The sequence below is a fragment of the Cucurbita moschata genome, unplaced genomic scaffold (genome assembly GCF_002738365.1).
Source record: "Cucurbita moschata cultivar Rifu unplaced genomic scaffold, Cmos_1.0 Cmo_Scf00009, whole genome shotgun sequence".
Lineage (NCBI taxonomy): Eukaryota > Viridiplantae > Streptophyta > Magnoliopsida > Cucurbitales > Cucurbitaceae > Cucurbita > Cucurbita moschata.
The window spans coordinates 2,621,025-2,646,404 of NW_019268525.1; the positions used below are offsets into that span (position 1 = coordinate 2,621,025).

At 35.3% G+C, this 25,380-nt stretch overlaps 4 protein-coding genes across 8 annotated transcripts in view; 3 read left to right on the forward strand and 1 right to left on the reverse strand.

The window, feature by feature from the left end:
* The window catches only part of LOC111446959 (protein CHROMATIN REMODELING 25), an 8,835-nt gene extending 3,635 nt beyond the window's left edge, over positions 1-5,200 (forward strand). The window contains exons 8-21 of the mRNA XM_023085900.1: positions 360-455; positions 577-627; positions 1,266-1,340; positions 1,444-1,530; positions 1,860-1,951; positions 2,062-2,194; positions 2,520-2,639; positions 2,762-2,875; positions 2,988-3,071; positions 3,189-3,266; positions 3,367-3,425; positions 4,054-4,234; positions 4,316-4,414; positions 4,742-5,200. Of these exons, the coding sequence (XP_022941668.1) occupies positions 360-455; positions 577-627; positions 1,266-1,340; positions 1,444-1,530; positions 1,860-1,951; positions 2,062-2,194; positions 2,520-2,639; positions 2,762-2,875; positions 2,988-3,071; positions 3,189-3,266; positions 3,367-3,425; positions 4,054-4,234; positions 4,316-4,414; positions 4,742-5,104 (1,632 nt within the window). The 3' untranslated portion in view covers positions 5,105-5,200. The remainder of the gene's footprint in view (positions 1-359; positions 456-576; positions 628-1,265; positions 1,341-1,443; positions 1,531-1,859; positions 1,952-2,061; positions 2,195-2,519; positions 2,640-2,761; positions 2,876-2,987; positions 3,072-3,188; positions 3,267-3,366; positions 3,426-4,053; positions 4,235-4,315; positions 4,415-4,741) is intronic.
* A 1,252-nt stretch (positions 5,201-6,452) lies between these two features.
* Positions 6,453-7,705, forward strand: LOC111447733. The gene is made up of 2 exons (XM_023087049.1): positions 6,453-7,278; positions 7,416-7,705. Exons 1-2 carry the CDS (start codon positions 6,845-6,847, stop codon positions 7,450-7,452), a joined length of 471 nt encoding a protein of 156 aa, XP_022942817.1. The 5' UTR covers positions 6,453-6,844; the 3' UTR covers positions 7,453-7,705.
* A 615-nt stretch (positions 7,706-8,320) lies between these two features.
* Positions 8,321-21,582, reverse strand: LOC111447387 (autophagy-related protein 2). Of its 4 annotated transcripts, none has more exons than XR_002711258.1 (14): positions 21,071-21,579; positions 19,346-20,397; positions 18,547-18,686; positions 17,435-17,610; positions 14,138-17,248; positions 13,931-14,043; positions 13,326-13,527; positions 12,087-12,200; positions 11,510-11,617; positions 11,295-11,427; positions 10,482-10,678; positions 9,475-9,671; positions 9,158-9,373; positions 8,321-8,569 (listed from the first exon to the last, which is right to left on the reverse strand). XR_002711258.1 is itself a non-coding variant. In XM_023086531.1 (13 exons), exons 1-13 carry the CDS (start codon positions 21,272-21,274, stop codon positions 9,301-9,303), a joined length of 5,826 nt encoding a protein of 1,941 aa, XP_022942299.1. In that variant the 5' UTR covers positions 21,275-21,579; the 3' UTR covers positions 9,155-9,300. The 4 variants fall into 4 exon arrangements, 2 of the variants coding, with proteins under 2 accessions (XP_022942299.1, XP_022942300.1); XR_002711257.1 differs by having other exon boundaries at positions 17,435-17,616; XM_023086531.1 differs by lacking the exon at positions 8,321-8,569 and having other exon boundaries at positions 9,155-9,373; positions 17,435-17,616.
* Positions 21,583-23,008: 1,426 nt separating this feature from the next.
* On the forward strand, positions 23,009-25,033 carry LOC111446917 (EKC/KEOPS complex subunit Tprkb). Of its 2 annotated transcripts, none has more exons than XM_023085841.1 (6): positions 23,009-23,214; positions 23,707-23,773; positions 23,926-24,048; positions 24,139-24,222; positions 24,338-24,424; positions 24,663-25,033. In XM_023085841.1, the coding sequence occupies exons 1-6, from the start codon at positions 23,147-23,149 to the stop codon at positions 24,747-24,749; spliced, it is 516 nt and encodes a 171-aa protein (XP_022941609.1). In that variant the 5' UTR covers positions 23,009-23,146; the 3' UTR covers positions 24,750-25,033. The 2 variants fall into 2 exon arrangements, with proteins under 2 accessions (XP_022941609.1, XP_022941611.1); XM_023085843.1 differs by having other exon boundaries at positions 23,027-23,214; positions 23,922-24,048.
* The last annotated feature ends 347 nt before the right edge of the window (positions 25,034-25,380 follow it).

Here is a 25,380-nt window from a genome sequence, read left to right on the forward strand (position 1 = left end):
GGGGGGGGGGGGGGGAGGTGGATGGGTTTGAGGGTTAAGCAATGGAACTTGTGAATCCTGATTTATGTGGTCTTTTTATTTTTATGAGTTAATCCTTTCGTTGAAGTGACAAGCGAGAAAAAAAAAACAATAAATTAGCCAATCAAGTGCGTGCACTTGTTTCAATATGACATTGTGAACTTTAAGGATGACAGAAGTGGAAAGCTCCTTTAAACGAGGATAAATATCAAGTTTTGCTAGGCCAATTCATATGAGTCCAGTGTTGGAATTTCTTCTTGTAATGGAGGCGTTCTTGATGTTTACTCTCTTGAAGTTTATAATTTTTTATGGTAAAAAACTTTCACCGATATTTTGTGAAGGCACCAATTATTTGTGGAAGAGAACCTACCGCTACAGAGGACGAGAAAATGCTGGGTGCTCAACGCTCTACCGAACTAAGTGAAAAAGTTAATCAGGTAATCTCCTTTGTCAGAGGAGCCATGCGAAAATCTAAGCAATTAGATATACACATACTTGTTCACTTGACTTTTACACACTTCGTGTTCACTTAATTGCATTCCAAAATATTCTTGGCAGTTTATACTACGGAGGACCAATGCACTTTTATCAAACCACTTGCCACCAAAGGTACGCCATAATATTATCTATAACCAAGGTGAATCTTGGTATTGCTTATTTTGATCTTTTCCTTCTAATTTATAATTTTCTTTATCTGAACAATCTTTATCTAGTCTGATTGGTCTAGAGTTCCTTGTATTTATAAAAAAGAAGCAAAGCTCACTACAAAAGCTTGTTTAATTTCTTTTCTATTAAAGAGATCCATGTGTATTCATTATTTAAACATATTTATGAATAGGAAGAGCTTTCTTTTCTGTAATGTATGATAGATTATTAGCGATTGGTTTTAATTGCTATCAACTTTATCATTGTCTCTAGGAAAAGTTCTCTCATTAATGAAAGTGTTGGTTTCTGTCTAGAGACAAAAGGGATGCTATGGTTCTTTGTTTGGATGCAATCAAAGCTGTTATTTGTGGTATTTTTGGTTGGAAAGGAGTAGAAGAGTTTTCCACTAGGAAACTAGAGATTAGGAAGTTGGTCAGGGCTATGTTGCTTTTGGTTTCTCCTTTGGAGTTCTTCTGTTGGTAGTCCCTTGGAAGTTTTACATTTCACTTCTATTGACGAAATATTTGTTTCTTATTAAATGAACTTACCTTCATTTGGTAAACCAAAAGCTGTGTTATGTAAGCTTCTACTTTTTTCTGCAGATTGTTGAAGTCATTTGCTGCAAGTTGACTCCTCTCCAAGCAGACCTATATAACCATTTTGTACAGTCAAAAAATGTCAGCTCAGCGCCTGTTTTGTTTATTCATTTATCGAAGTAATTATTCTTATTGGTTGTTGCGTCTAACTATACTAGGGTTATATTTTGTGGCGTCGATACAGGTTAAGAGAGCAATTACCGAAGAACTAAAGCAATCTAAGATTTTGGCCTATATAACTGCACTTAAGAAACTTTGTAATCATCCAAAGGTATGATGTACTTGAGTTCTATGATGTACTTGAGTTCTAAGAGAGATTTCTTTTATCAGACTCTGGTACACGGTAGATCTTTCTGGTTGGTCAATTAGATGATAATCCTGTTCATTTCTCCAAGACTTTCAACCTTTTCATTCTCGAGATTGAGGAGGCGGTTTGGCAAATTAAACTTGTAAAAGGTCTTCGGGTTTGATATCATAAGCTATTTACTTAGATATGTTTTGGATTGAGAGTATCTTATCCATTCTTCTCACCTCGTCTTCCATTTTATTTCATTATAAATAAAATAATTATCAACCTCAGTGGATGGTCTCTTATTGCAGCTTATATACGATACTATAAAAAGTGGGAGTCCCGGAACTTCAGGATTAGAGAGTTGTATTCGTTTTTTCCCTCCAGAGATGTTCTCTGGAAGGTAAGCTATGTTTCACTATCTCTCTCTCTACTGTATGCGTACAAATATATTAGATGCTGACTTGGGTTTCAAAGTGTTATCACTGACTGAGTAGTTTCTAATTTTGTTAGATCGGGTGCATGGACTGGTGGAGATGGGTCTTGGGTTGAGTTGTCAGGGAAAATGCACGTTCTAGCTAGGTTACTAGCCCATTTACGCCAGAGAACTGATGACCGCATTGTCCTTGTCTCAAACTACACTCAAGTAATTTCAAATCCTTTGCTGACCTGTTTCGAATAAAATTCTATTCCCTTCCTCCGCCAAATGATTTCTTTCACGTTTCTTGAATATTGTTGAATTGTATGTTGTAGTCACAAAGCCAGCTAAATTCATCTTTTAATTGCTCAAGGTTTCAAATATTTTGAATCAGGTCATGTTTCTGTCTTTGTGACGAATAACTATTTGCCATTTTATACCCACGATGAAATTTATTCGTCTTTTGCAATCTTTTAGCGTGATTTAGCAGTTAATTAACTTATCTGTCCATAGATAATAATAAATTCGACTGATTTAACTTTCATTATGCTAGACGCTGGATTTGTTTGCTCAACTATGTCGTGAAAGGAAATACCCATATTTAAGGCTTGATGGAAGCACATCAATCAGTAAAAGACAGAAGTTAGTCAACCGTTTTAATGACTTGTCAAAGGTATGCAGCCTTCATAAGATCTGCTTTAGTTGTCCTTCTCTATTCCCTGCTAACAAGACTTTGAAGGACTTTTATGTGGGGATAATATAGTGCTAAAGCACCGCTATATCAATACTTTGCAGGATGAGTTTGTTTTTCTTTTGAGCAGTAAGGCTGGTGGATGTGGTCTAAATTTGATTGGTGGAAATCGGCTAGTTTTGTTTGACCCCGACTGGAACCCTGCAAATGATAAGCAAGTAATTACCTACTTCGAACCCCTGGCTTGGACTCGTTGAGTTCTATAATATGAATATACAGTATCCTTCTGATGTTTTCATTGTTTTCATCTGTCTTATCATACATGAATAGGCTGCTGCAAGAGTCTGGAGGGATGGGCAAAAGAAGAGAGTATTCATCTACAGATTTTTAAGCACCGGAACAATTGAAGAAAAGGTTCGAATACATCTCCAATCGGGCTAAAATGATCACCATTTTCACGCTTATATTTTTATGATATATGTTGTTAATACAGTTAAGAGTCCTTTTCTCATATATCCCAGTATTATATAGGTGTATCAGAGGCAAATGTCAAAAGAAGGGTTGCAAAAAGTTATTCAGCAGGAGTTAACAGATAATCTTACCGCGCAGGTTAAAAATTGCTTATTTTCTGATATTGATTGCAACACAAAATAAAATTTGCAATCTAAAAAGGCTCTTGGAATGTCCCTTTTCTCCCTTCATGTTTCAGGCGAACTTCCTTTCGTCTGAAGATCTACGTGATCTATTCTCATTCCATGGTGACGTCAGGTAATTAATATTACTATGATTTAGTTGCTCAAGATGTCTTATGTTAGTTTCTCGTTTTCAATCTAAACCATTAACCAGTTTACACAAGAAGTCAGTATTCCGCCATGAATGATTAAACCTATTTCACTTGGATAGTGTGGAGGACATAAATGCACACAAATGAATCTACTTGACCAAAGTTAATTAGTTAAGGCATATATTTTTCAACCAAGAGGGTAGGTATTCAAATCTCTACTTAAAACTTTAATTAAGAAAACAAGAGCAAATTTTAGAATAGAATGCGTGTTTTCTTTTTAGTCTCTGGCAATCGTTAATCAAACAGCTTGTCCTGTGATTAAAAAGGGTCGCCTCTTTCAGGCTTTCTCTATGCCCAACGTTAGTTTTGTTCTCTCACTATTTGAACTGCGGTTTATATTTTCTCAAATTAACCGCACAAGATTAAAAAAATTAAGATTTTTTATTTAAAGAGAAAAACCCACTAACAAAGTTTGTTCTTCCACTACTACATGAAATAGAAAATAATCACCAACAAAAACACACAAATCAAAGGACAAAATTCTTCCTTGCAAGTATAACCGACATTTACAAACATAGCCCCATAAAGAATATTGTCATTTTGAATACACAGGTCTGAAATCCATGAAAAAATGAATTGCACTCGGTGCCAAAATTGTAATGGTAGGCCCGAGGAGATGGACGAAGGCCCGTCCACTAGCAGAACTTGTCAGTCTGACCAAGTAACTTCTGACATTGGCGGATTTGCACAACTTGCTGGATGCTTGGACAAGCTGAAGAAATCAGAGCAACAGGTTGGTCACTTCTAATGAACGGAGGACAGAGTTTCTTCTAGTTGCGCTATTCAATTCACTTCTGCTTTTGAAAATTTTCAGGTGGGGTCTCCACTAGAAGAAGATTTAGCCAACTGGGGGCACCATTTTAACTCTACTACCGTGCCAGATACCATTTTGCAAGCTTCTGCTGGTGATGAGGTTTGACCTTTAACATATTTTATGAGCAAGCACAGATAGTTGGATGAATAAACCATTTTTTCCATTATCTTTTTTATCTCCTAATATCACGATTTACTTATTTAAGACTGATTTTGTCATTAAGATTTATTGGATGTAAAAAGATAAAATTTGGACATCGAAAATATATAGACTAAAATAGAATACATTTTAAAATATAGAGACCAAATGATATTTTAGCCTACATTTTTTGAACCAACACAGCAAGTTGGATGAATAAACCATTTTTCCATTATCCTTTTCTTCTTTCAAGACGTGTAATCTCGTGATTTACTTCTCTTGCCTCAGGTTACATTTGTTTTCTCGAATCAAATCGATGGGAAACTTGTTCCTGTCGAATCGAAAACTAGCCCAAGGATGAAGGAAGCAGAAGGAAATGAGAAGAACTCCAAATTGAACCAAAACTCAAAGCAGAAACTATTATTAGTATCTCAACATAGAAAACCTTTACAATCCATTACTTCAAATGAAGATCTTAACAAAGGTACATTAACTTTTACTTCCAATGTCTTTCAAAGGGAAACCATGAAGCCTGTCAGAACTTCACTTGAAGGTTCAATGCATGTAACATTGAATCTCAAGCATTCTCTTGGAAATTATTTACCACAGAAAAGAATGTCTGATGCTGTTGAATATGATGATTTCGAGTAAAAGTTTTGTTTCCCTCTATGTGAACACGGGAGTCAAGAATAAACAATTACAAGTGTATACGTCAATTAATAGAAAACGCTAAAGGTTATTTGATCTACATATTTCAACAACTTGAGTTTTCTGATTTGTTCTTCCATTCCTTCAACTCCTTTAAAGTTTATTATAATGGTCAATATTTGAAATTTTGACTCCATGGAGCCATTATGACATGGCTTCAAGACAGCAAAAATTTGCTGTTGGCAAACATGGGAGTCAAAATGCTCTAAACTTAAATCTCCTTAAGGTCACACATTCATATCATCTCAATGACTTAGAGGGCAAGATATGGTAGAAATTTTAGATACCAAATATTGTAAAGCCGAATGGTCATAGTCAAGGTGTATATAAACCGAATCGAAACCCGTCATTATAAAATTGTAAAAAAGCAAGGTTGTTGACATCTTGTTTTAGATTCTCAATACTTTTAACCAAAAGTAAACAAATGCCACAAAGGAGTTGATATCCTGTAGACATGAAATACTTAGAGCCAGCCAACAATTGATCTGCTCAATAAAAATTCACAGGGAAGAGAGTCTTTTTATACATTGTTTAAGTATTATTGCTTTGGCAGCACCCAAAGCATCCAAATTAAGAAACAAAGGCTTGATCTGACATAGTAAAATGAGCCTTGAACACCAATTTGTTTTTGATTGTGAGAAGGAAAAAGATGCACAAGATTCTTAATTTAGACCACAAAAAGACAAGTTTTGTTCACAAGATGGGAGACCAAAAGGGAGACATCGCCAATTAGACAAGTATTTAGGCATGAGGTTGGCACTACTTAGATCATGTCTTAAATAAAAATTATATAAACTAAGCAAAAAAAAAACAAGCCCCAAGCTGTCAAAATCAAAGGCATTGGCATTTAGATTTATGTGGATAAAAACCATGTGAAGGTAACCAAGGAAGAGCATGTGACAGTCAAAAGTCCACATGAAAAGCACATAAAAGATTCTTTATGATTGTCCACATAACCCTTTTGTGAATATCATTATCTCTATTGGTGCAAACTTATTGGTTTTATCCTACCAATCAAGTTTAGTTATAATGTTTTTACGGTCCAAGACTATCGTAGATATTGTCATCTTTTGACTTTCCCCTTTCAGGCTTCCCCTCAAAATGTTTAAAACGCGTATGTTAGGGAGAGGTTTCCATACCCTTATAAAGAATGTTTCGTTCTCCTCCCCAACCGATGTGGGATCACACAGCAAGGGAAAGTCCGAAAGGGAAAAGCCCAAAGAAAATAATATCTGCTAGAGTAGTTAATGGATCTCTTGTGGTTTTGGTTCTATTTGATACGTTTACACAAGTAAAACGAGCTAAGCATATCGATTTTTAGAATCGACATTGAATGGATATCATCAAATGATTTATAACCAAATTTAGTTCCCCAAAGAACAAAACAAATGGTTCAATCATGGTTGAAGTAGATAATATAGTCAAACAGAAACAGTCTATGATGCAAGAAAATGAAAAAAAAAAAAAAAAAAAGTATATAATTTATGATTACAAATCATGCATTTCCATACCAAAAAGAAAGCCAAAAAAAAGGTACCCATAATTCTTTATATAAACAAACACCTTCAAGCTGATTGGCCCAAGGCAAGTGGCAAAGAAAATGACTCAAAAAGAGAGAATCATATCATCCATTCAGTGAAAGAAACTCAAAAAGAGCAGCAACCCTTTTGAGCTGATTCCTCCATGGATCCAAGAATTTCGTTTTCAAATGATTTTGTTGAGACACAGCTGCCATTGAAGCTTGAGAACATCTACAGAGAAGCACCAGTTTCTTCTGATTTTGAGTTCAGTGTTAAGGACAGATGTATGATTGCAGCAGATGAGATTTTCTGTCAGGGGAGGCTGCTGCCATTGAAGGACAGTTCAAGGAACCTTTTGGTGAAGACAACATTAAGAGATGAGTTGCAAGTGAATGAAGATGATGATGAAGAAGAAGAAGATGTTTCATTTCCAAAGCTAACAAAAACTTACTGGAAGGAGAAGTTTGGGTTCAGAAGATCCCATTTTGTTTCCAGGAAACAGCATAGAAATGAAGGGGTTTTGAAAACTGTGGAAGAGGAAGATAAAAGCTCTGTTTTTCTTCATGAGGATCTCATAAATATTGCAAGAAAAAATGGGTAAGATCAAAACTTCATTATTTTTCTTATCTTGTTATCTACGAATTCGAATATTTCCAAATGATTATCAAACGAGACCTGTTTCGATCCTTGGATGCTCAAAGGGAATGGGGCTAACAAGGGTGTTTTATGCTCAGGAACTGTTACTTGAAGAAAGCAAACTCACAGAGATGATGATCATATCTAATGTAAAGCAGAAGATTACAAGTTTTTTTGTTCAGAAGTGTTGTGATTTTCAAGCAAGAAGCCTGTTGGGGGGAACTGGTTCAGAAACAGAGAGGCTTTTGCTTTTCCTTTTCCATCACTTTTCTTATGAACTCTAACTTTCTCTCTTTTATTTGTATAAAAAAAAAAGCCTTAGAGATTTGATAATGTCTTATTTACTTGCTGGATTTTGTTATAATACATCATCTCTCTTCTCTCTCTAAGCTTCTTTCTTTCTCGAGAGAATTATCAAATCCGGTACGTTGTTTTTTCTCGATTTTTTTTTTTCCTTTTGAGCTCACCATTCAGAGTCGTTCAAACCGAAATTACTTGAAAATTATTGATAACAAAGATAAATTTACGGGTACTTGTGTTTGTGTAGATAAATATAAGTGATATGAAGATTTAAACATTATGCTTCAAAATGTGAATTTGTCGAACTATGAATATATCTCGTATTTCTAGACAACTTACTTTAACAAGTAACATTATAAAATTTAGACTAAATTATAGAAACTATCCCTAAAATATGAGTTTTATTTCAATAATATCTATCAACTTCTAAAAGTTTCAAAACTATTTCAGAACATTGAAAAAAAATGTTACGAACATTCCTTATCATGGAACATTAAAGTTTAGTATAAAAAAACGTTACAAGAGAACTATGGCAGAGTAAACATTGGAGCAACCTACCTATGTTAAAATCCTAGAAATTTCAAGTAAAAATTACTCCCTTTTTTACTTGGTTTAACCTGAAAATAACAATCTCGCTTTTACATTTACAGAATTAAAAAAAGGTTAGTTTTGATCCCCACTATGCTGAATTCAATTAAAGAAATTGGAAAGCAAATGATCAAATATTTACAAAACTATGCACATCTTGGAAAACAAATCATCAAGTATTTACAGGGCTATGAACAAATTAGAAAACTAGATACATTTGCTCAATCCTCAAAGAATAAAGTAGGGTATAAATAATTACCAAACTTAATCACTATCAGTACGAAAAAATTTCAACATTCATGTACAAATCTCCGTCTTCTACATCGAACGGGGAAAGAATGCCTACGAGACTCTTTCTGTACATCTGCATCAAACAAAAGCCACAAACATCACCACATGTATAGTAAATTATTTAGATCCATTTGATAACGATTTAGTTGCTTAGTTATTATTTTAGCAAATCATGCTTATAAACGCTACTCTAATCTATGAGTTTCTTTCCTTTGTTATTTACTTTTGAAATTGTTTTCAAAACCCCTTTAAAATTTTGCTTTATTTTTTAAATTTAACTAAGAATTCAAACGTTTGAAAACCTAGTAGAAACCCGTCCAAAACAATTTCTAATAACAGAACTAAAAACCTAGTTTTAGTTGATTTAGTTTAACATTGCAATGTACTCTTAGAATATAAAATTAGCATTGTATCTATTTACAGTAACATGGTTTTCAGGCTTCACTTAATGTTAGAAAACAGTTCAGAAACATGCTGACACAAAAGCAGAAAACTTATTTCCAGTAATGCTGCCAAACCAAGAAAACAAAATTGTTTGACTATCTAACTTCTATATGATGTTTTCTATACTTAAGATGCGCACTGTTCATAGAAAGAACGGAAGAATTATAATTTATAACAGGATTTGATATCAGAGGATTGAAAACGAGATTCGACTTACATTTACACCAGGTCCATCTTCAATATGAAAAGAGTGTGTCACGATCTTTTTACAGGCGAGGCACAATGCAATGACTGAGACGGCAATCATGATTCCATGGGAAATTAAGCTTAAACTTTATCCAGTAGTCACCCATGGCCACATCAATTCTGTTCCCACGAGTCTGTAGGACCTAAGTATTTCTCCATGGATTCTCTTTTGCGCTCAGGATCAAGGCTGCAAGCACGAGAACCAACATTAACAAAGTTTCTAAAGATTCTCATATTCTTGCATATCCAACAACAACTAAGCGAGCACATAAAGAAACAAGTAATGACCTATTTCTCAAGCCAAGAAAAGTGTAATGTATGGCGCTTGCACATGCAGAAGCTGGAGCTATTGCGGCAGCTGGAATTGCTTGAACAGCAGTTGCGAGAGCAGACACTGTACTGCCTCCACGTTGATACTTTTTCAAGGGAGTCCGAACCAAGGCAGAGGCAGACTTCCCAAGGCCATCACTAATGCTTTCATAAGCCTGTTAAAAGTCAAGTTTAATCAAATTCCATGGGAAAATAAGCGAGAAAAAATGTATGTATTGAACTGAGCAAAATCCACTCATACCATTCCCCCATGAATAATAACACGAGGAAAAAGAATATGAAGGGGAGAGGTCTTTGCATGTCAACGTGACATAAAGATACAACAAGCAATATGACAAATTTGTGAAACATGGAAAAAAGCAAATCAAACTGTTAGGTTCTATTTTATAAGCACACATGAAGATGAAAATATGCATAAAAGCCATCAAATCGTTTATATTCATATAGAATATGTTTTAAACAGTTTTTCGACTAAAAGTGAGCGGTAACTAAGACTACAAGATCACTAAAATTCCACCAGGCTTCATAATCCGGATAATTAAACAGTAAAGTAAGCAAGGATTGTATTCCATGCAAAATCTTCTCATTCTCTATCATTTCCTTTGTCCGGGAAGTACATATAACCCCTAGTATGATCAAACTTAGAAGATGCCAAATTGAATTAAATCACTAGGAAGATCAACAAGGGTACTACTCAAATTTCTTCAAAATAAAGCAATGCAAAATGTTTCTTAGAGCAGTATGCATGAAACAAATATTTTGTTTAGATATGAAATGTTATTTTCCAATATATTTTTTACAAGAACTGGATGCCTTAGACCAACTTATAAACACTTCACCCTGATCCACAGGATGACTATCGAATCCTAAGTATTTGAACCCATAATCACAAACAGATAGGCATGTCATTTTTCAGTACATTAGAAACTCGAACACGAGCATGCAAACAAATGTAGAAGATTCACCTTTTTCAATCCTTCTTGAGCATCCTTAGGTTGATTGGATCTTACATTAGCCTTTGTCTTATGCCGTACTTTCACTGAAGGAGGAACAGTAGTGAGTATATATTCCGCCTGGAGCAAAATGTCATGAGCCCCAGCAGCCAAGTGTACCCCTAGTCCAATAGCTTCAAGGGAAATACTTCTGAGAAATGCAATAGTACCTAAACAAATGATCAATTATTGGAGTTGCAGAATATCATGAAAAAGGAAAAAATAACAGGCTATTCAGTATATATATTTTTTAATTCACGAACATACTAATAAAAAAATTTAAAGTTAAGGGTCCCTGTCGGACATAAAATTAAATTTTTTATCTAAAACATTAATTCATTTTTAAAAGAAAATTGGCCAAATTTACTTACGCCAGGAACATCTTAAGTACAAAATTGAAAGTTTGAGACTCCTATTGAAAACTTTATAAAAATCTCTTTCTATTAAATGTTTTTTGAAACTTAAGAGACCTATTAAATACTTTTTAAGGATCTTCTATTAAAATACTTTTTGAAAAACTTGTAACTTAACCTTTAATATAAATTTTCCAAGTATACTTTGAACAAAGATAATAATCCCAAAACCAAAACCATCCATATTTGCCAACCTTTAAAATGTTATAATCATAAGTTCACACCCATGATCAAACTAAAATTTCATGTTAGCATTAGGAGAACCTACCACTCTCCTTAATTAAACGTAAACTGCCCAGCGGTAATTAGATTTGACATGATATTTTTATAAGTTTCAGAACAAATGTAAAATACAATCCCAAAAGAAAGTCACCTCTTTGCATCCCCTTTAATATTCTTCGATCCTTTTTGTAGCTCTCAACTGGAGAAGACAAGAGTTTTGAGGCACCAGAGCCAACAGCAACTAATGACCTGACTGTAGGAAGGCCCTCCAGTATTTTACGAATCTATAACAGGTTGATAACATGTTACGATTAATTATTATAATGGGAGAATAACCAACAAACTTTTTAGTTTCAAGTTGAGTACCTGATTATGAGAAATATCTTCCAGCCATTCCCCTACAACTGTTTCACATACACTGCCCCAACCATAGACTCCAACAGCCTGCACATGCTTAAGGTGTAGCTCAACCCCCTGCACCAGTCAACTTAATTAGTGTTAACAGTGACAAAATGATCCACCAGCCCGCACAGACTTTGATGAATAACGTAGTCTGCCAAACCAGAAAAGGAGATACCAGAGCAACTCAGTTACTTGGTCGGTCAGACAAAGTAACATCTCTCTTGACCTACTCAATATATATAGAGAGGAATTTAAGCAACAAATTCAAGTATTGACATGTAAAAGGAAGCTCATCAATTTGCACAGGAGACCATAAAATAGAAGGGCTAGTATGATATACCATTACATAAAATTATCTAAATACAGGAATGCGTTACCAAAGGCAGCATAGTACAATTGGACAGGAAACCATAAAATAAAAGAATTAATATGATGAAATCATCAAAACAAATTACCTAAACATATAATTTGGCACCCAAAGGAAAAGTAGGAACAGTTCATCGATATGTGTGTAAGTGTATTGGGGAAGTGGTAGTGTTACCTTCCAAGGAACCAGATTTACAAGTTCAACGTACTTCCCACCTCTTAACGCAGCCAAATCAACACGACTTGGACTGTAATCAACACGGACTACAATTGGTTGTATGTCAAACTTCTGAAAATACAGTAATGCAATTAGTACATAAATTTTAACCATATATCCAAAAGTGAAGGTCAACCAAAATAGCAGCAGTCAAAAATCAATTTAAAAAGGGGTAGAGCAGAGGAAGGGGTCAATGTCTTCAAAATTACAGAGTAGTAAATGAAATATTCATTTCTTTTTTTAACTTGGAGATATTTAGAATCAGGCTTCAATTGAAAATTGGGGTTGGAGGTTCATTACAGAACCTTTTTCTTTCAGGAGATGAGTTAGCAAGTATTCATGGTGTTTGTTCAGGTGATTGGCAAATAGCTGATTCTGTCGGAAGTTTGGAAACAAGTTGATTCTTTGCCTCAGTTCAAATTAGGTGACGGACAATATGTTTTATTTTTGGATGATTTATGGACCAGTGATGCTCCATTGAATTCACATTTCCTTCTCTTCTCGATTTTTATAACTCCAAAAAGTTGGCTCTCAAATTTTTGGGACCCCTTGACTAATTCTTGGAATCTCATTTTTGGAAGATGAAGAAATTTCACTATATCCATGGATTCCTAACTACCACTCAACAAGATCACTGGCCTTCCATTTCTCTCTCTCTTTTTTTTTTCCCCAAGGAAACAGAAAACTGAAAGTAAGTTTAGCACAAAGAAGAAAGAGAGTAGTTAAGTTACCCGACTAAGGCCAAGGAAGTGTACCAAAAATTAACCCAATTAGTAATGATCAGACAATCAATTCAAGATCCAATTCGAAAACAAAACAACTAATATTCTAGGTCTTGAGCCCTCAACTACTACATTAATTATAAGGAATGCATCCAAATCTATCTTCCCTCCAGGGCCTCCACAAACACCCCTTGGCCTCTCAGCTTATAGGCGAAGTTTTTCATCCTCATAAACATCTCACTTCTGTCCTCAATTCTTTATCACATGATCCATACTTCATCTGATTTGATTCTCTGTACACTGTACAAGGATTTTATTACCTTCCAGGTGAAAATTATTAGCTCCTAAGATAAGCCGGTCACATATAGGTACAAATCTGAGTCAAGGTTAAGGCATCATTGTGCACAACTACGAGCGAATTGTGAGTTCTTATCACAGCAATATGCATGACCAATAAAAATTTGCCATAACTTGCCTGAAAATAAGGAAGCAATGCCTCCTCTGCCAAAGTAAGCCCAGCATCACTTTTGGTCGTAGAAATAGTTTTTGAACCATCTGAATCAAGTGAATGACCAGACTGGTTTCCTGATGAACTTTTTTCCCCAAAAAAATTAACAAGAAAATCAAGTTGGCATTGATGAAGATGCAATAGCATAGGCAGAAAGCCAACACGCAACCTGAAAGAAAAACAGGTTATATACCCATAATGAGTACGAATGAAAGATAATACTATCACATATTCACTTACATTTATATTGGATATCTTATAAAAATATTAACTTATTAAGAGAAAAGGAATAAGAAAAGGAAATAGCATTCTAATATGGCCTATGAATGCTCATTCCATCAATATGGTGGAAAGGAATGGTCAATTCCTTGCAACCTAATAAAAGAAATGGTCTCCCATTCCCCTCTTCAACCATTGTTCGTTCCAAACACCAACTTATAGCAAATGTCCTGTTCGAGGAATTCGTGATCTTGTTGACAAAAATGACAAAATTCTAACTTAAGAATCGCCCAAGAGATGCAAGCACTAACACATCTAATGTTGAAAATAAAAATACTGAAAAATTTACGCACCGGTATTCCTCAAGAGGGATCAAAGGATCTGGTCTAATAGCTTCTAAGTCGAGCTTGAATGCTTTTGACGAAGACTTACGAGGATGATTCTTTGAATTGTAATATCCCAGTACCTTTCAACAACCACCGGAAAAAGGAGGGAAAACATTAATTAATGTCTGTAAAAAGCATAAATGCAAAAAACATCTCTCAAGCAAAAGAGAATACCAGCTTCCAAGGTGCATCTACACTGCTGTCATAAAGATGAAAATCTTGAACTGAAAGTGAAAGTCTAGATACACACATTCCACCCATAGGAAAAACATCATATTGAACATGCATGGCAGATAATGCAAGCTCTAGACATGTGTGTTGATCTCTTTTAACCATACTCATTGGTCGATCACCATTCTCTCTAGAAACTTGCCAATCAGAACCAGCATACATTCTCCATTTCAAATCGATATTATTAAGAAGTACACGTCCACATGCCTCTTCAACCTCATCAAGTCTTTTGCTCTCGATAGAACAAAGATCATCGGTTACCGAGTGTTCAACTTTACTTGCATCTAAAATGTGGTTTTCAAGAATTTTTATAGGCAAGTTCCCGTACCATCCACTTCTTCGTCCTTCAAGATCTATACTACTAGAATTCCTGGAATTACAAATATCGGGAGGTAATTCTTGGCCCATTGTTAGATCTGATACAGGACGAAACTCAGACAGGCAATATCCTTCTATTATTTCGGGAAACTTGCGGTATTGTATGAAAGATGTTTGACCATCAGGCTCTGAGCCAATGAAGGGATGAATGGGAGAAGAAGTTTCATGAACCTCAGAATTCAACCTGCATACCTCAGTATGAAGACCTTCAGTGGTTGAAAAACAATCACATTCTCTGGTTTGGTTTTTATTTAATAGAAACGCATCTTCACATATTTCATCCATTAACCCAGTTTCACTTTGTTTAACTGATGGATTGTGACATGGAGGAGAAGATGATTCATTGTCAATCTCCTTTCTCTCTTGTGCTTGTTGGACATTATTCCATCTTGTCTGCAAATGAACAATCGATTCCTCAAGATCAGGGGCAAATAGTTGCTGAAGTTGAGCAGCCAAACGTACCAGACCAGTAGTAGTGTCATTGCATGTTTCCACAAAAACATGGGCTTTGTGACATTCTAACTCCCACTTGAGGCCATTATCACAGTTAGTTCTCAATATTGCTTCAATAAATGTCTCCCTGGCAACCTTAACCCAGCCTCCCTTGCGCAGATCTTCAACATTGTAAGCATTAAAAACATGCTCATAATCAGAGACACTACATAGAAGAAGTCCAATATCTTGTATTGTGATTCTGAAATTATCTTCAACTGTATCTGCCACACTAGAACTTGATAGTGTTACTGAAGATGCAGCCAGCAGGCAAGCAACATAATCATCATCCAACTCTTGTTTGATGGTTGAAGAACTGGATTCTGTTTGAGAGAGTCTGCTGTTGCCTAGCAAATTCTTCAAGTACGGTTGATAGCTCAACCCAACATCAACGAAGTTAAGAAAAAAATTAGACCCTGAAGACTTTTTTGTATTCTCTCTGGGCATAACCTTGTCACCTTCTGGTTCAACTGGAGAAGAGGGCAAAAGGAAAAAGGAGCAGATGACATCTAACCAATCCAATCGACCACCTATAGCCAGAATTGTTGCACATCTTATTGTTATAGAAGAAAAATCCTGTAAGCACTCGGGATCCCACATATGCACAATATCACAACCAGCTAACCTTGAAGATAAAGCATTTGAACCTTCCCCATCCCCACGCTTCATGTTAGAGTTGCTACATGAGATCAAACGAAACTCCTGATCAGGATCTTCAGATATGAAACCCAGCAATTGTCCTTCTCCATGGGATAGCCAAAAGAAATTGGCACCCTCGATACTTCCAAGGTCGGAGACTGAGATTAGTTCGAAGTTTTGAATTTCCAGTCTTAGATGATACCACGATCCAGGAAGTTCTCTCTGCAAAGAGCACTTAGCACTCTCATTTGGATCTGGCCTAATGGAAATTTCTACACAACTGCAATCAACTACAATAGATTTTTGAGATGTTACGGATCCTTTTGTAACATCAACTGCATCACAAGTATCACTTGACAATCCTTTTATCAACTGATCTAAAAGATAATTAAAGACTTTATATTGAACAGCACCAGCATTGATTCTGACAAGAGGGAGAAACACATGCAGCACTGTTGTGGAGCTCAAAATCATTTCTTGTCGAGTCTGCAAGTTAGACTCCTCCATATCTTTCATATTAGCAACGGAAGCAAACTCGTAATCTTTTCCAATGAACTTACACCTGCTTTCTGATTCCTCTAGACTAGCTAATGACTTGGCCTTCTTTGCAATCCATGGACCTGTGACATGACCTTCCTGCCAAAAAAATGTTAAAGAAGAAGCATTTGTTCTGTTGGAAGCAGACAAAATGTTATGAGCTGAAAATTTTTTCCTTTGCACGTTGCATGTGCTGCCCTGTTTTATCTCTTCATCAGAAGTGACCAAGAAAACCCCAAGACTACCAAATCTGAAATGCAAAGCATTTTTTTCTGAAAAATAATTTTTCTGCAGCGCCAAGTTACCACTGTGAATTGTTTCCTCCTTTGTGATTGGAGGGGAATAAAAATCAAGAGCAATAAACTGATCCCAGGAAGAGTAGCCCATAAAGTCCTTGTCACTTTCAAATGGGAAACAGAATATTACCCTTGCCTTGGCGATTATTATATTTCCCTGCACGCTTGCAGATGAAGACAAAGCTGTAACTTGATTACAGCCGCTTTTGACATTCTTGTGATCCGATACATAGTTATCCTTAAAGCACTTGTGGTTGTTATCACCAGGTATACAGTTTGCAACACCCCTTAGTAAATCCAGTAGCATGTTTACCAAAGTATAGTTCACCCAGAAAATGAAGGGTGGTAGATTCAATGAAAATGATTTTGACATAGTACTATTATCACCAGAAGAACTAGAGATCACATTCAACTGGGACGAAGTGATGCCATACGTTTTCAGCAATGTAATTTTTGTAAAATTGTCCTTGTTTTCACATGGAAAATCCATATTGAATGAACTATTTGATTCCACATTATTAGGATCTTCAGCTGAAAAATTAAATGGAGGGAGAGCACCTATAACATCCACTTGCAGATGCTTCGTCAGAAGTGTCTGGAAGTCACTGTTACTATTGTGGAAGTCAGATTTTGAGGCATAATTTTTGCAGTTCAAATAATCAGCAACCTCAATATGCTTGATAGTTCCTTGAAAACTCGTTTTTTGAGATACCTGCTGGACCCAAAATGTGTTAAGTGAATGGGACATAGAAAAGGATCCCCTACATATAGTTAAAAATCCCACTTGTTTCACGAGGAGAGATGGGAAAAGCCTCCATACCAGGAGAGGGGGAGGGAGAGAGATAATCAAACAGAGTAATACACAAGAAAGATAAAGATTCCCAAGGGAAAATTTTACCTGCATAAGAAGATGGATATCACTGAACTTAGCAGCCACAAAATGAACCTCTGAGTCAGTTTTGATCTGTACTTTCTCAGGGTCAGTGAAATGATACTGATTGTCATCATGGAAGGAAATAACGACAGAAATTCCAGAGATAGTTGCCCTAAGGTTTGTTTCAACAGGCTGCAATTCTGTATCTAGTAATTAGTGTATGAAAGAGTATATTAAATGGCAAACATTGAGAATTAACTAATCTATGAAGAAGTGGGAAAAAATGAAGAAAAGCTAAACGTGAGAACATAACTCATGAGACATTAAAAAAATACATTTCTGCCCAATTCATGCGTCTAACTAACAATAACAGTCAATACTATCATGTGGAAAAATCAATTGAAAACTTGTAGCCTTGAATCCAGGTAATCTAAGGTTCCATTGCCACACTAATTTTATTTCTTACCAAAAATTCCATAAAGATAGATCACACAAGTATATATTTTCATCATAACCCATTATGGATATTTTCTTCTTATAAAAAGAAACAACTGTTCATTGATGAAAAAATACATTTTGTTAACGTTGATTACTTATTTCCCATTCCCATTCCCTTCCCTTCCCATTCCAAAAGACCACCGCATTCATCTTCCATGAGAACGCTGAATGTTCTATTTAAAGATTTAACTGTCATTGATGGAAACTAAACAAAGGGTCAATTAATTTGATACCAAACATATTAATATTTCTTCAAAGATTTCTTTTTCCTATCCAACCCAATAGCATTTTAGGGCTAAAATGACCACTCCAAAACACCTTCTCATTTTGCTACCTACCCAAAAGTATCCCAACTTAATAGAGAACGAAAAGTCCAACTGATCAAATTGAAAAAATAAGCTTGTATAATAGCATAACAATTAAATCACAAAACTAGGGGAAAAAAAGGTATCCTAACCTATGCTTAAAATAAAAAAAATTGTTCCAGGGACGTGACTTTAAGTTATATATTGTTTAAAAAAGTAGTGATAAGTGAAATCAAGCAAAATGTGTTATTACACATATCAAGAAGTATAACAGTATCTTAAGTTCGAATACACAAGCAAGTGCATAACAGAGCAGAGCTAGCGCATACACACCACAAGGAATGGGTAAAGATCCAGAAGCAAGGCTGGACGCAGCAGTAATTGCACTAAAAACAGAGTTCCACACCCCACTGCTGCCTAAAGCAGACTGGGAACTTCTTATTTCATCTAAGCATTCAAAAAACTGGTCCACACTGCAGAATGGCAAAAAGAGAAAACACTCAGTCTTTGTTTAATTGTTATACTAAATGACTTAGAAGGATAAAAAGTCATAATAAAAAACAAAAGAGTATCATGATTTTTAATTCTAATTGACGTCTTGGTATATGCAAAACTTATACATGGCATAAATAGTTTTATGTAAGCAAGGAAAACCTTAAAAATATTGCGCAAACTTGACAAACATTCAACAAGCATCCAAACTAAGAACCTAGATATCTCTTACAAAGATGCTTCAACCGTTATTTAATATTTAACATATTTAGAACCTAGATGTCTCATACTAACATATTTAGAACACATTGGTAAAATCTGAAACTATAATTTTAAAATTTTATATGGATTAAGGAACTAGTTCAAATTATAGACAAATTGATGACATAAGACGGCTGAATGTTTCATATTGACAAATTTTTCTAGATAAGAACATCCCATGTGCATAATTAAAATAATGGAAATAATACATTATACTTCAACAGATGATCACATAAAATCCAACATCCAACAGATGATCACATAAAATCCCAACACTAAATGCATACGTTTAAAGTAAAACATGATTTTTTTTTTTTACATATATATATTTCAAAATGATTCGAACATTGGTTATATAGAGGACGTAGGCAATACCAACCTTGCTCCGAAGTCAAATTCTTCTTCAACTTTTTCTTTCTCTCTATGTTTGACAGAGGATGGCACCCAATTTGATATAAGGTGAGAGCCAGGCAGAATTCCACCACAATGGGGCGAGGAGGTTTCATCAGGAGTCCTTTCAGCAGAAGCTAGCGTAAATGAATGGTCGTGAGATGCCCGATCAAAGTAACCAGATTCATTCAACTTATTATGTTTGCATCCATGTCCATCACCATTCTTGTCGGAATTCCAATAAGCTTCAGATAAAACTAAAAAACATTTGATTGTTCTAGGTTGAAGTTTTACTTGTACAGGATCAATGCAAAGATCCCCATCCACTCTATAAATGTCTAAGGAACCATCCCTCAAAGGTATACGTAATTTCAGGTTACCTGAAAATCCCCCTACACCACCTGTCAGAACTGGAATGGTAACATTTGATGGCACATGGTCTAATGCCATTTCAGCAGATGTTCCTGCAGACATACATGAAATGGATTTTGGATTGTCACAATCATCCATGTGAAGAAACTCGACCATTGCCCCTTGAAACTTTACAAAGTTACTCAGTTGACTTATTCCAAGAAAGCTTTCAGCTGCATCCATATCCAATTTACCATCCTCTGTAACACAAGTTCCACATTCTACATCTGAAATCCGAAGAACCAGTGTGGTATCCAATCCTGTTTTGTTTTTGCTTTCATCATAAAAAGAATCAAATGCAACTATCAAGTTTATTATCTTCACGTGAAAGCTCGCAAGCAGCCCTTTCACCATCTTTGCAACAGTCTTCACACCTTCATGGATATCCCCATAGGTAGATTTTACAGCACTTTTCGCAACAAAATGCTCTGACTTTCTCGATTCATGATGGTTCTTATGACCACCACTAGAAGTTCCACAACAATCCATACGATCATTACTCAAGCATGGGGAAAGCACAAGCTCCAAACCATTGATTTCTACCTCACAGCCTCTACTCGTCCATGGCATTCTAATTAATAAAGACCCAATAGATCCTTCTTTGAAAGTAACCAAAGCTGCTGTGCCAACCTATAAAATTGAGGACAATAACTGAAACATAGTTCACAAAGAAGAGTAAAACATTTTGGAAATGCAAAATGGATGTACTTTTAGGCCATTATTTAGTATTAAGTAATTATATTTTTCAGTTGTATGACATGTGCTGCGTTTTTAGTTTTTTTACTAGTCATGGAATGTTAAGTATAGTTCGTGTTCTTGTTATTTTATCCTTTATTTAAGTGTAAGGATTTCTTAGTCGCCAATAAAGGAGGAGGAAAGAAAAAGCAAGAAACGCACAAGTTGATGCATCAAAGAAAGTCCCACGGAGAGAATTCCCTACCCCATCTACGAAACCAAAATTGGAAAAGTTTTCAATCTCTGCCAAAGCAGACTCGTCCTAACCGGGTCTCCACGAGGAACTTTTGACACTGCAAGTCTACTCGCACATATAAATTCATACATTCATTCTATTCCTCAATTTCCGGTTTCCAAAAATACCAAAAACCTGGAAGATCCTAACTTGTTCGTATTCTCGCAGATAATTAACTGTGAATTAACTAACATGCTACCAGGGAAAGTGCGCAATTTAACTTCACCAAACTTTTCCTGCAGTTTCTCGTCGAAGCAACAATTTTCAATGTCCCCGTTCAAAAAAAGTGATAAAAAGGAATTAGCAAATAACAAAAAAAAAAAAAAAACAAACCTTCTCATTGAGAAAATCAACGTTAAGCGCCAAGTCGCTGAGCTGAATTGTGCCGTCAGCAAGCTGCACGTCCAGCTGATCGATATCAATTTCCCCCAACAAAAACTGCCCCAATTTCTTTTTCAGTAAAAACTTGCACAACCTCTTGACGGCGAATTTCGAGAACATCGCCTCCGCCGTCTTCGCTATGTTCCACGTAAACATGGCTGGTACTGCAGGTAATAACGCGTCAGAATGATCAAATTACGAGAGGAATCAGTTCAGGGCATAAAGAAAATTGATTAGGGTTTTGAAATTCGCCGTCGCCCACGATGGGAAACAAATCCCCATCTAGAGCAACACAACGAAAATAGAACGATGATCAAGAATCTTTGATCATCAAACTCGTACACCTATGGAATTCGCCGAGCCTCCGATGAATTGAAAGTATTCGTTTTGCTTGACGATTACGTGAAAATGGCCAATTTTGTCCGGGAAATTTTCAAGTTTGCCTTTTATTATATGAACAGAGTGCGCTTAAAAAACCAAATGCATCGATATCTATTCTAAATCAAATGGGTTTCAGAGCCCGTTAAGATTTACATTTTACAATGATTTATCATAGAAGAATTTTATTTAATTTACAAATTAATTCTTAATTAATTTATCTTTTAACTCGGATTAAAAATAATAAAAATTAAAAAGCTCATAAAATTAATTCTTAATTAATTTATAATAGAAGGATACACTTATATTTGATAACAATAATAAATTTTTATAATATAAAATAATTATTATTTGATATAATAATATGTCAATAATCCATAATTTATTATGTATTTTATTAATATTATTTAAAATTTTCAAAAATTTTCAAATTAAAAAACATATATTTTAATTATATATTTTTAATGTAATTAATTAAACTTTTTGGATATTTATTAGATAGTATAAATAGAATATTTGTTAAAATAATACATTGTAAATTAAAAGGGGCAAGGAGAAGTGACAATAAAATAATAATTTTTTACCATAAACTTTTGAATTTCATTAAATTGCTATCTCAAACTTATATAAATATTTTAATCTTAGTCTTAAAGTTTATAAAAAATTAATATTTCTGTTGGATGAAAAGAAAAGTCTCACATCGGCTAATTTAAAGAATGCTTTTGGAGAAGCTCAAAGCAAAGCCACGAGAGCTTATGCTCAAAGTGGACAATATCATACCATTGTGGAGAGTTGTGTTCGTCTAACATGGTGTCAGAGTCATACCCTAAACTTAGTCATATCAATAGAATCCTCGAATGTCGAACAAAGGACTCCAAAATGAGGCTCCTCGAAGACATAATAAAAAATGACTAAGACTCAAAAAGAAAAGGAGTTGAGTCTTCATTAAAGGAAGGCGTACTTTGTTCGAGGAGAGGTGTTGGATGAAAAGAAAAGTCTCACATTGACTAATTTAGAGAATGATCACGGGCTTAGGTTTATAATTTAAGAATACTATCTACATTGGTATGAGGTCTTTTGAGAAGCTCAAAGCAAAGTCATGAGAGCTTATACTCAAGGTGGACAATATCATATTATCGTGGAGAGTCGTGTTCGTCTAACAATTTCCACCTTTATATAAGATATTGTTAGAAATATTATTATTATTATTATTATTTTATTTTTTTTAATGATTGAACCACCCAAAAATAAGGTACATATTATTAGTAATTTTTAATTTTTTAAATGTTCATCTTATTATCGCGATCGGCTTCATTCCAATGTGATATTGACTCATTTATGTACTCATCATTTACTCGGGTGTCAGATTATTATTTTAAAACTATTTTTTTAATTTGATTTCTGAAAATATAAGTAAAAATAGACGGGTTAAAGTAATATTTATAGAAAAAGAATATCAAATAAAATATTTATAAATTTAGCCAAAATTAGCGAAAATAAAATGTAATTTATAAGAGATTCAATCCAGAAGGGGAACGTAAATTTCAGTTAAGACCAGAAAAACTAAACCCTAGCCAAACCCTTCTGTACTCGGGGTCGTCTTGTTTCTGGGGAAGAATCCTTCGACTTGATCGTGTCTTCGAAGCAGCCATGAAGGTGTTCGAGATCAACGGAACCACCCTGACTCTCGCTCTCTTCACAGACGTTACCAATTCCAAGTACTCTCTCTCTCTGTCTCTCCATATGATTTCCTGAAACTGAAAATTTGGTCGACGGAGACTAGTGGGAGGATGATTAATCATTGTATAATTATATGGACTCGATATTTGATCTTTTTGTTTCTCTCTAACGTTTGGTTTTCGGTACATTCGCTAACTGTTTGAGAAAATGCTTGAACTAATCGAGGCAAGAAATGGGTGACAGCACCTTGTATTTAACTGTTGTGTTTGGAACATCACGTGTTCGAGTTTATTGGATAAATAATGTGGTATGCGGTTTCTTCAGTTTTTGAAGTGGCAGAGGCTTAAACGCAGGGATTGAACTGTAGTCCGTGTTTGATTTTAAAAGCTATCTGTGAAAATTATGGTGGTTTGAATATAAATTATGATTTATGGGTGCCATTACATATGTTCTTACGTGAAGTGTGTGTTTTTAAAGAATAAGCTACGTTATTAACAATTGAAGCGCCTCATAAAGTTGTTTATTTCCAGGGAGCTTCTTGATGCCATGCAAGCTGCAACTCTGGAACCGGAAGTTGCATTTCTCAATGCTTCTCTTGTATGGTTATTATATATGCTTATCTATTTTCCTGTAGCATATGATTATGAAATTCACCTCCACGCTCTCCACTCTTTTGTATGTTTTATGTTTTTGCTTTGAAATGTGCCCAAGAGTTCTCTAATATTTTCCTCATAAACAACTGAAGACAGATTCCAGATGTTTTCCCGGTGCTTGCGGCTGCTTATAAGACACTGATATCCAAGTCAAGGGATTCTTTGACTACCCGCACCCTTCATTCAGAACTCGTCTACAATTATTCGGGTTCAAAGCATGTAATTCTATCTAACCTCTTGGATACTGCAGCAGGTTGCTTGTTTGTTTGTGGGTATGTTTGTGTGATCTTTTGATTTAATCATATGCAGATTACAGAGTCTTTAAAAAGATGTGGAATTTCTGATAGCTCCTCTTATGTCCTTGCTGCTCGTTTTAATGCTTCTCCCGACGAGGTTGGTTCAAGATGTCATGCTACTATACTCTGTTACCTTGTTGTAGACTTGTCATTATAAATTCTGAATTCTTGAAAAGCTCAATCTTTTTGTGTAATCTATTCTCCCATTCTAGACGAAGGCCATCGAGAAACTAGTGCACGGTGAAGAGATCAACTTAGAGGAATTGGGAGGGAGAGCAGACCAAGCTCTGATACAAAAGGTGCATTCCATGTCTTCTTGATATGCCAATTATGATTTTTTTCCTCCTTTGATAACTGAGTATTTAGGGCAACAAGCCATTACGTTATGCTCTTGGTTCACCTCCACTATTTTCTATGAAGCCTATGCTCGCTCCACTAGACCCTCAACATGATTTTTAAGTTACAAAGTTTTCTACTATACAACAAATTATGGGTTATTCCCTGCCAATAGCAAATGATTGTTCTTTTTTTCTTCAGCATTTTAAGATCACCGGACCCGAGTTGACAATATCCTCAGTTGGAGATGCCATAACATGTAGAATCGCTGCGCGGGATGCCTTGTAGCTGAAAATTTGCGACAAGTTTGTCCTTCGCTGTTAGTACACGAAGTTACTCCTTTACAGGTGAATGTAATAAATTGTTGACAGTAAAATTACTTTTAGGTTGATGATGTCTAAGCTGTTTTATAGAATGTTCAAATTGTTATGCTGTTGATGTCCGAGGAGAACTGATTAATTCTCTGGCGCTTGGTAGCAATGCTGCCTCTTAGCCAATGAACGAGGGCCCTGAGCTCCTTTGTGCTTTTCATTGAACGCTTTTCACTCAATACAGCTCTTTTATGTTACATAGTTCTTTGGATTAATACCCCCTATCTTAGCTAATGAACGAGGGTCCTGAGTTTCTCTGTGCTTTTTTGTTGAGCCTTTCACTCAATACACAGTTGCTTAATCTTCATACAATATATTAGAAGGAAAATTGCAGATCGGAACATAGTTAAGTGGATTATAAGTTACGAAGGTCTTGAGTTTTTTTTCTGTTTGTCGGTCCCCGATTATAAGTTCTCGTTGGCCACGGCCTATAGGAACCAGGCTATCTACTGCTTTTAACCCAGTTTGCATAGGTTCGTGCACAAATTTACCTGAAATAATCTCAGGGTGTGCTTTTTTGTTGAGCGTTTCGCTCAATATAGTTGTTT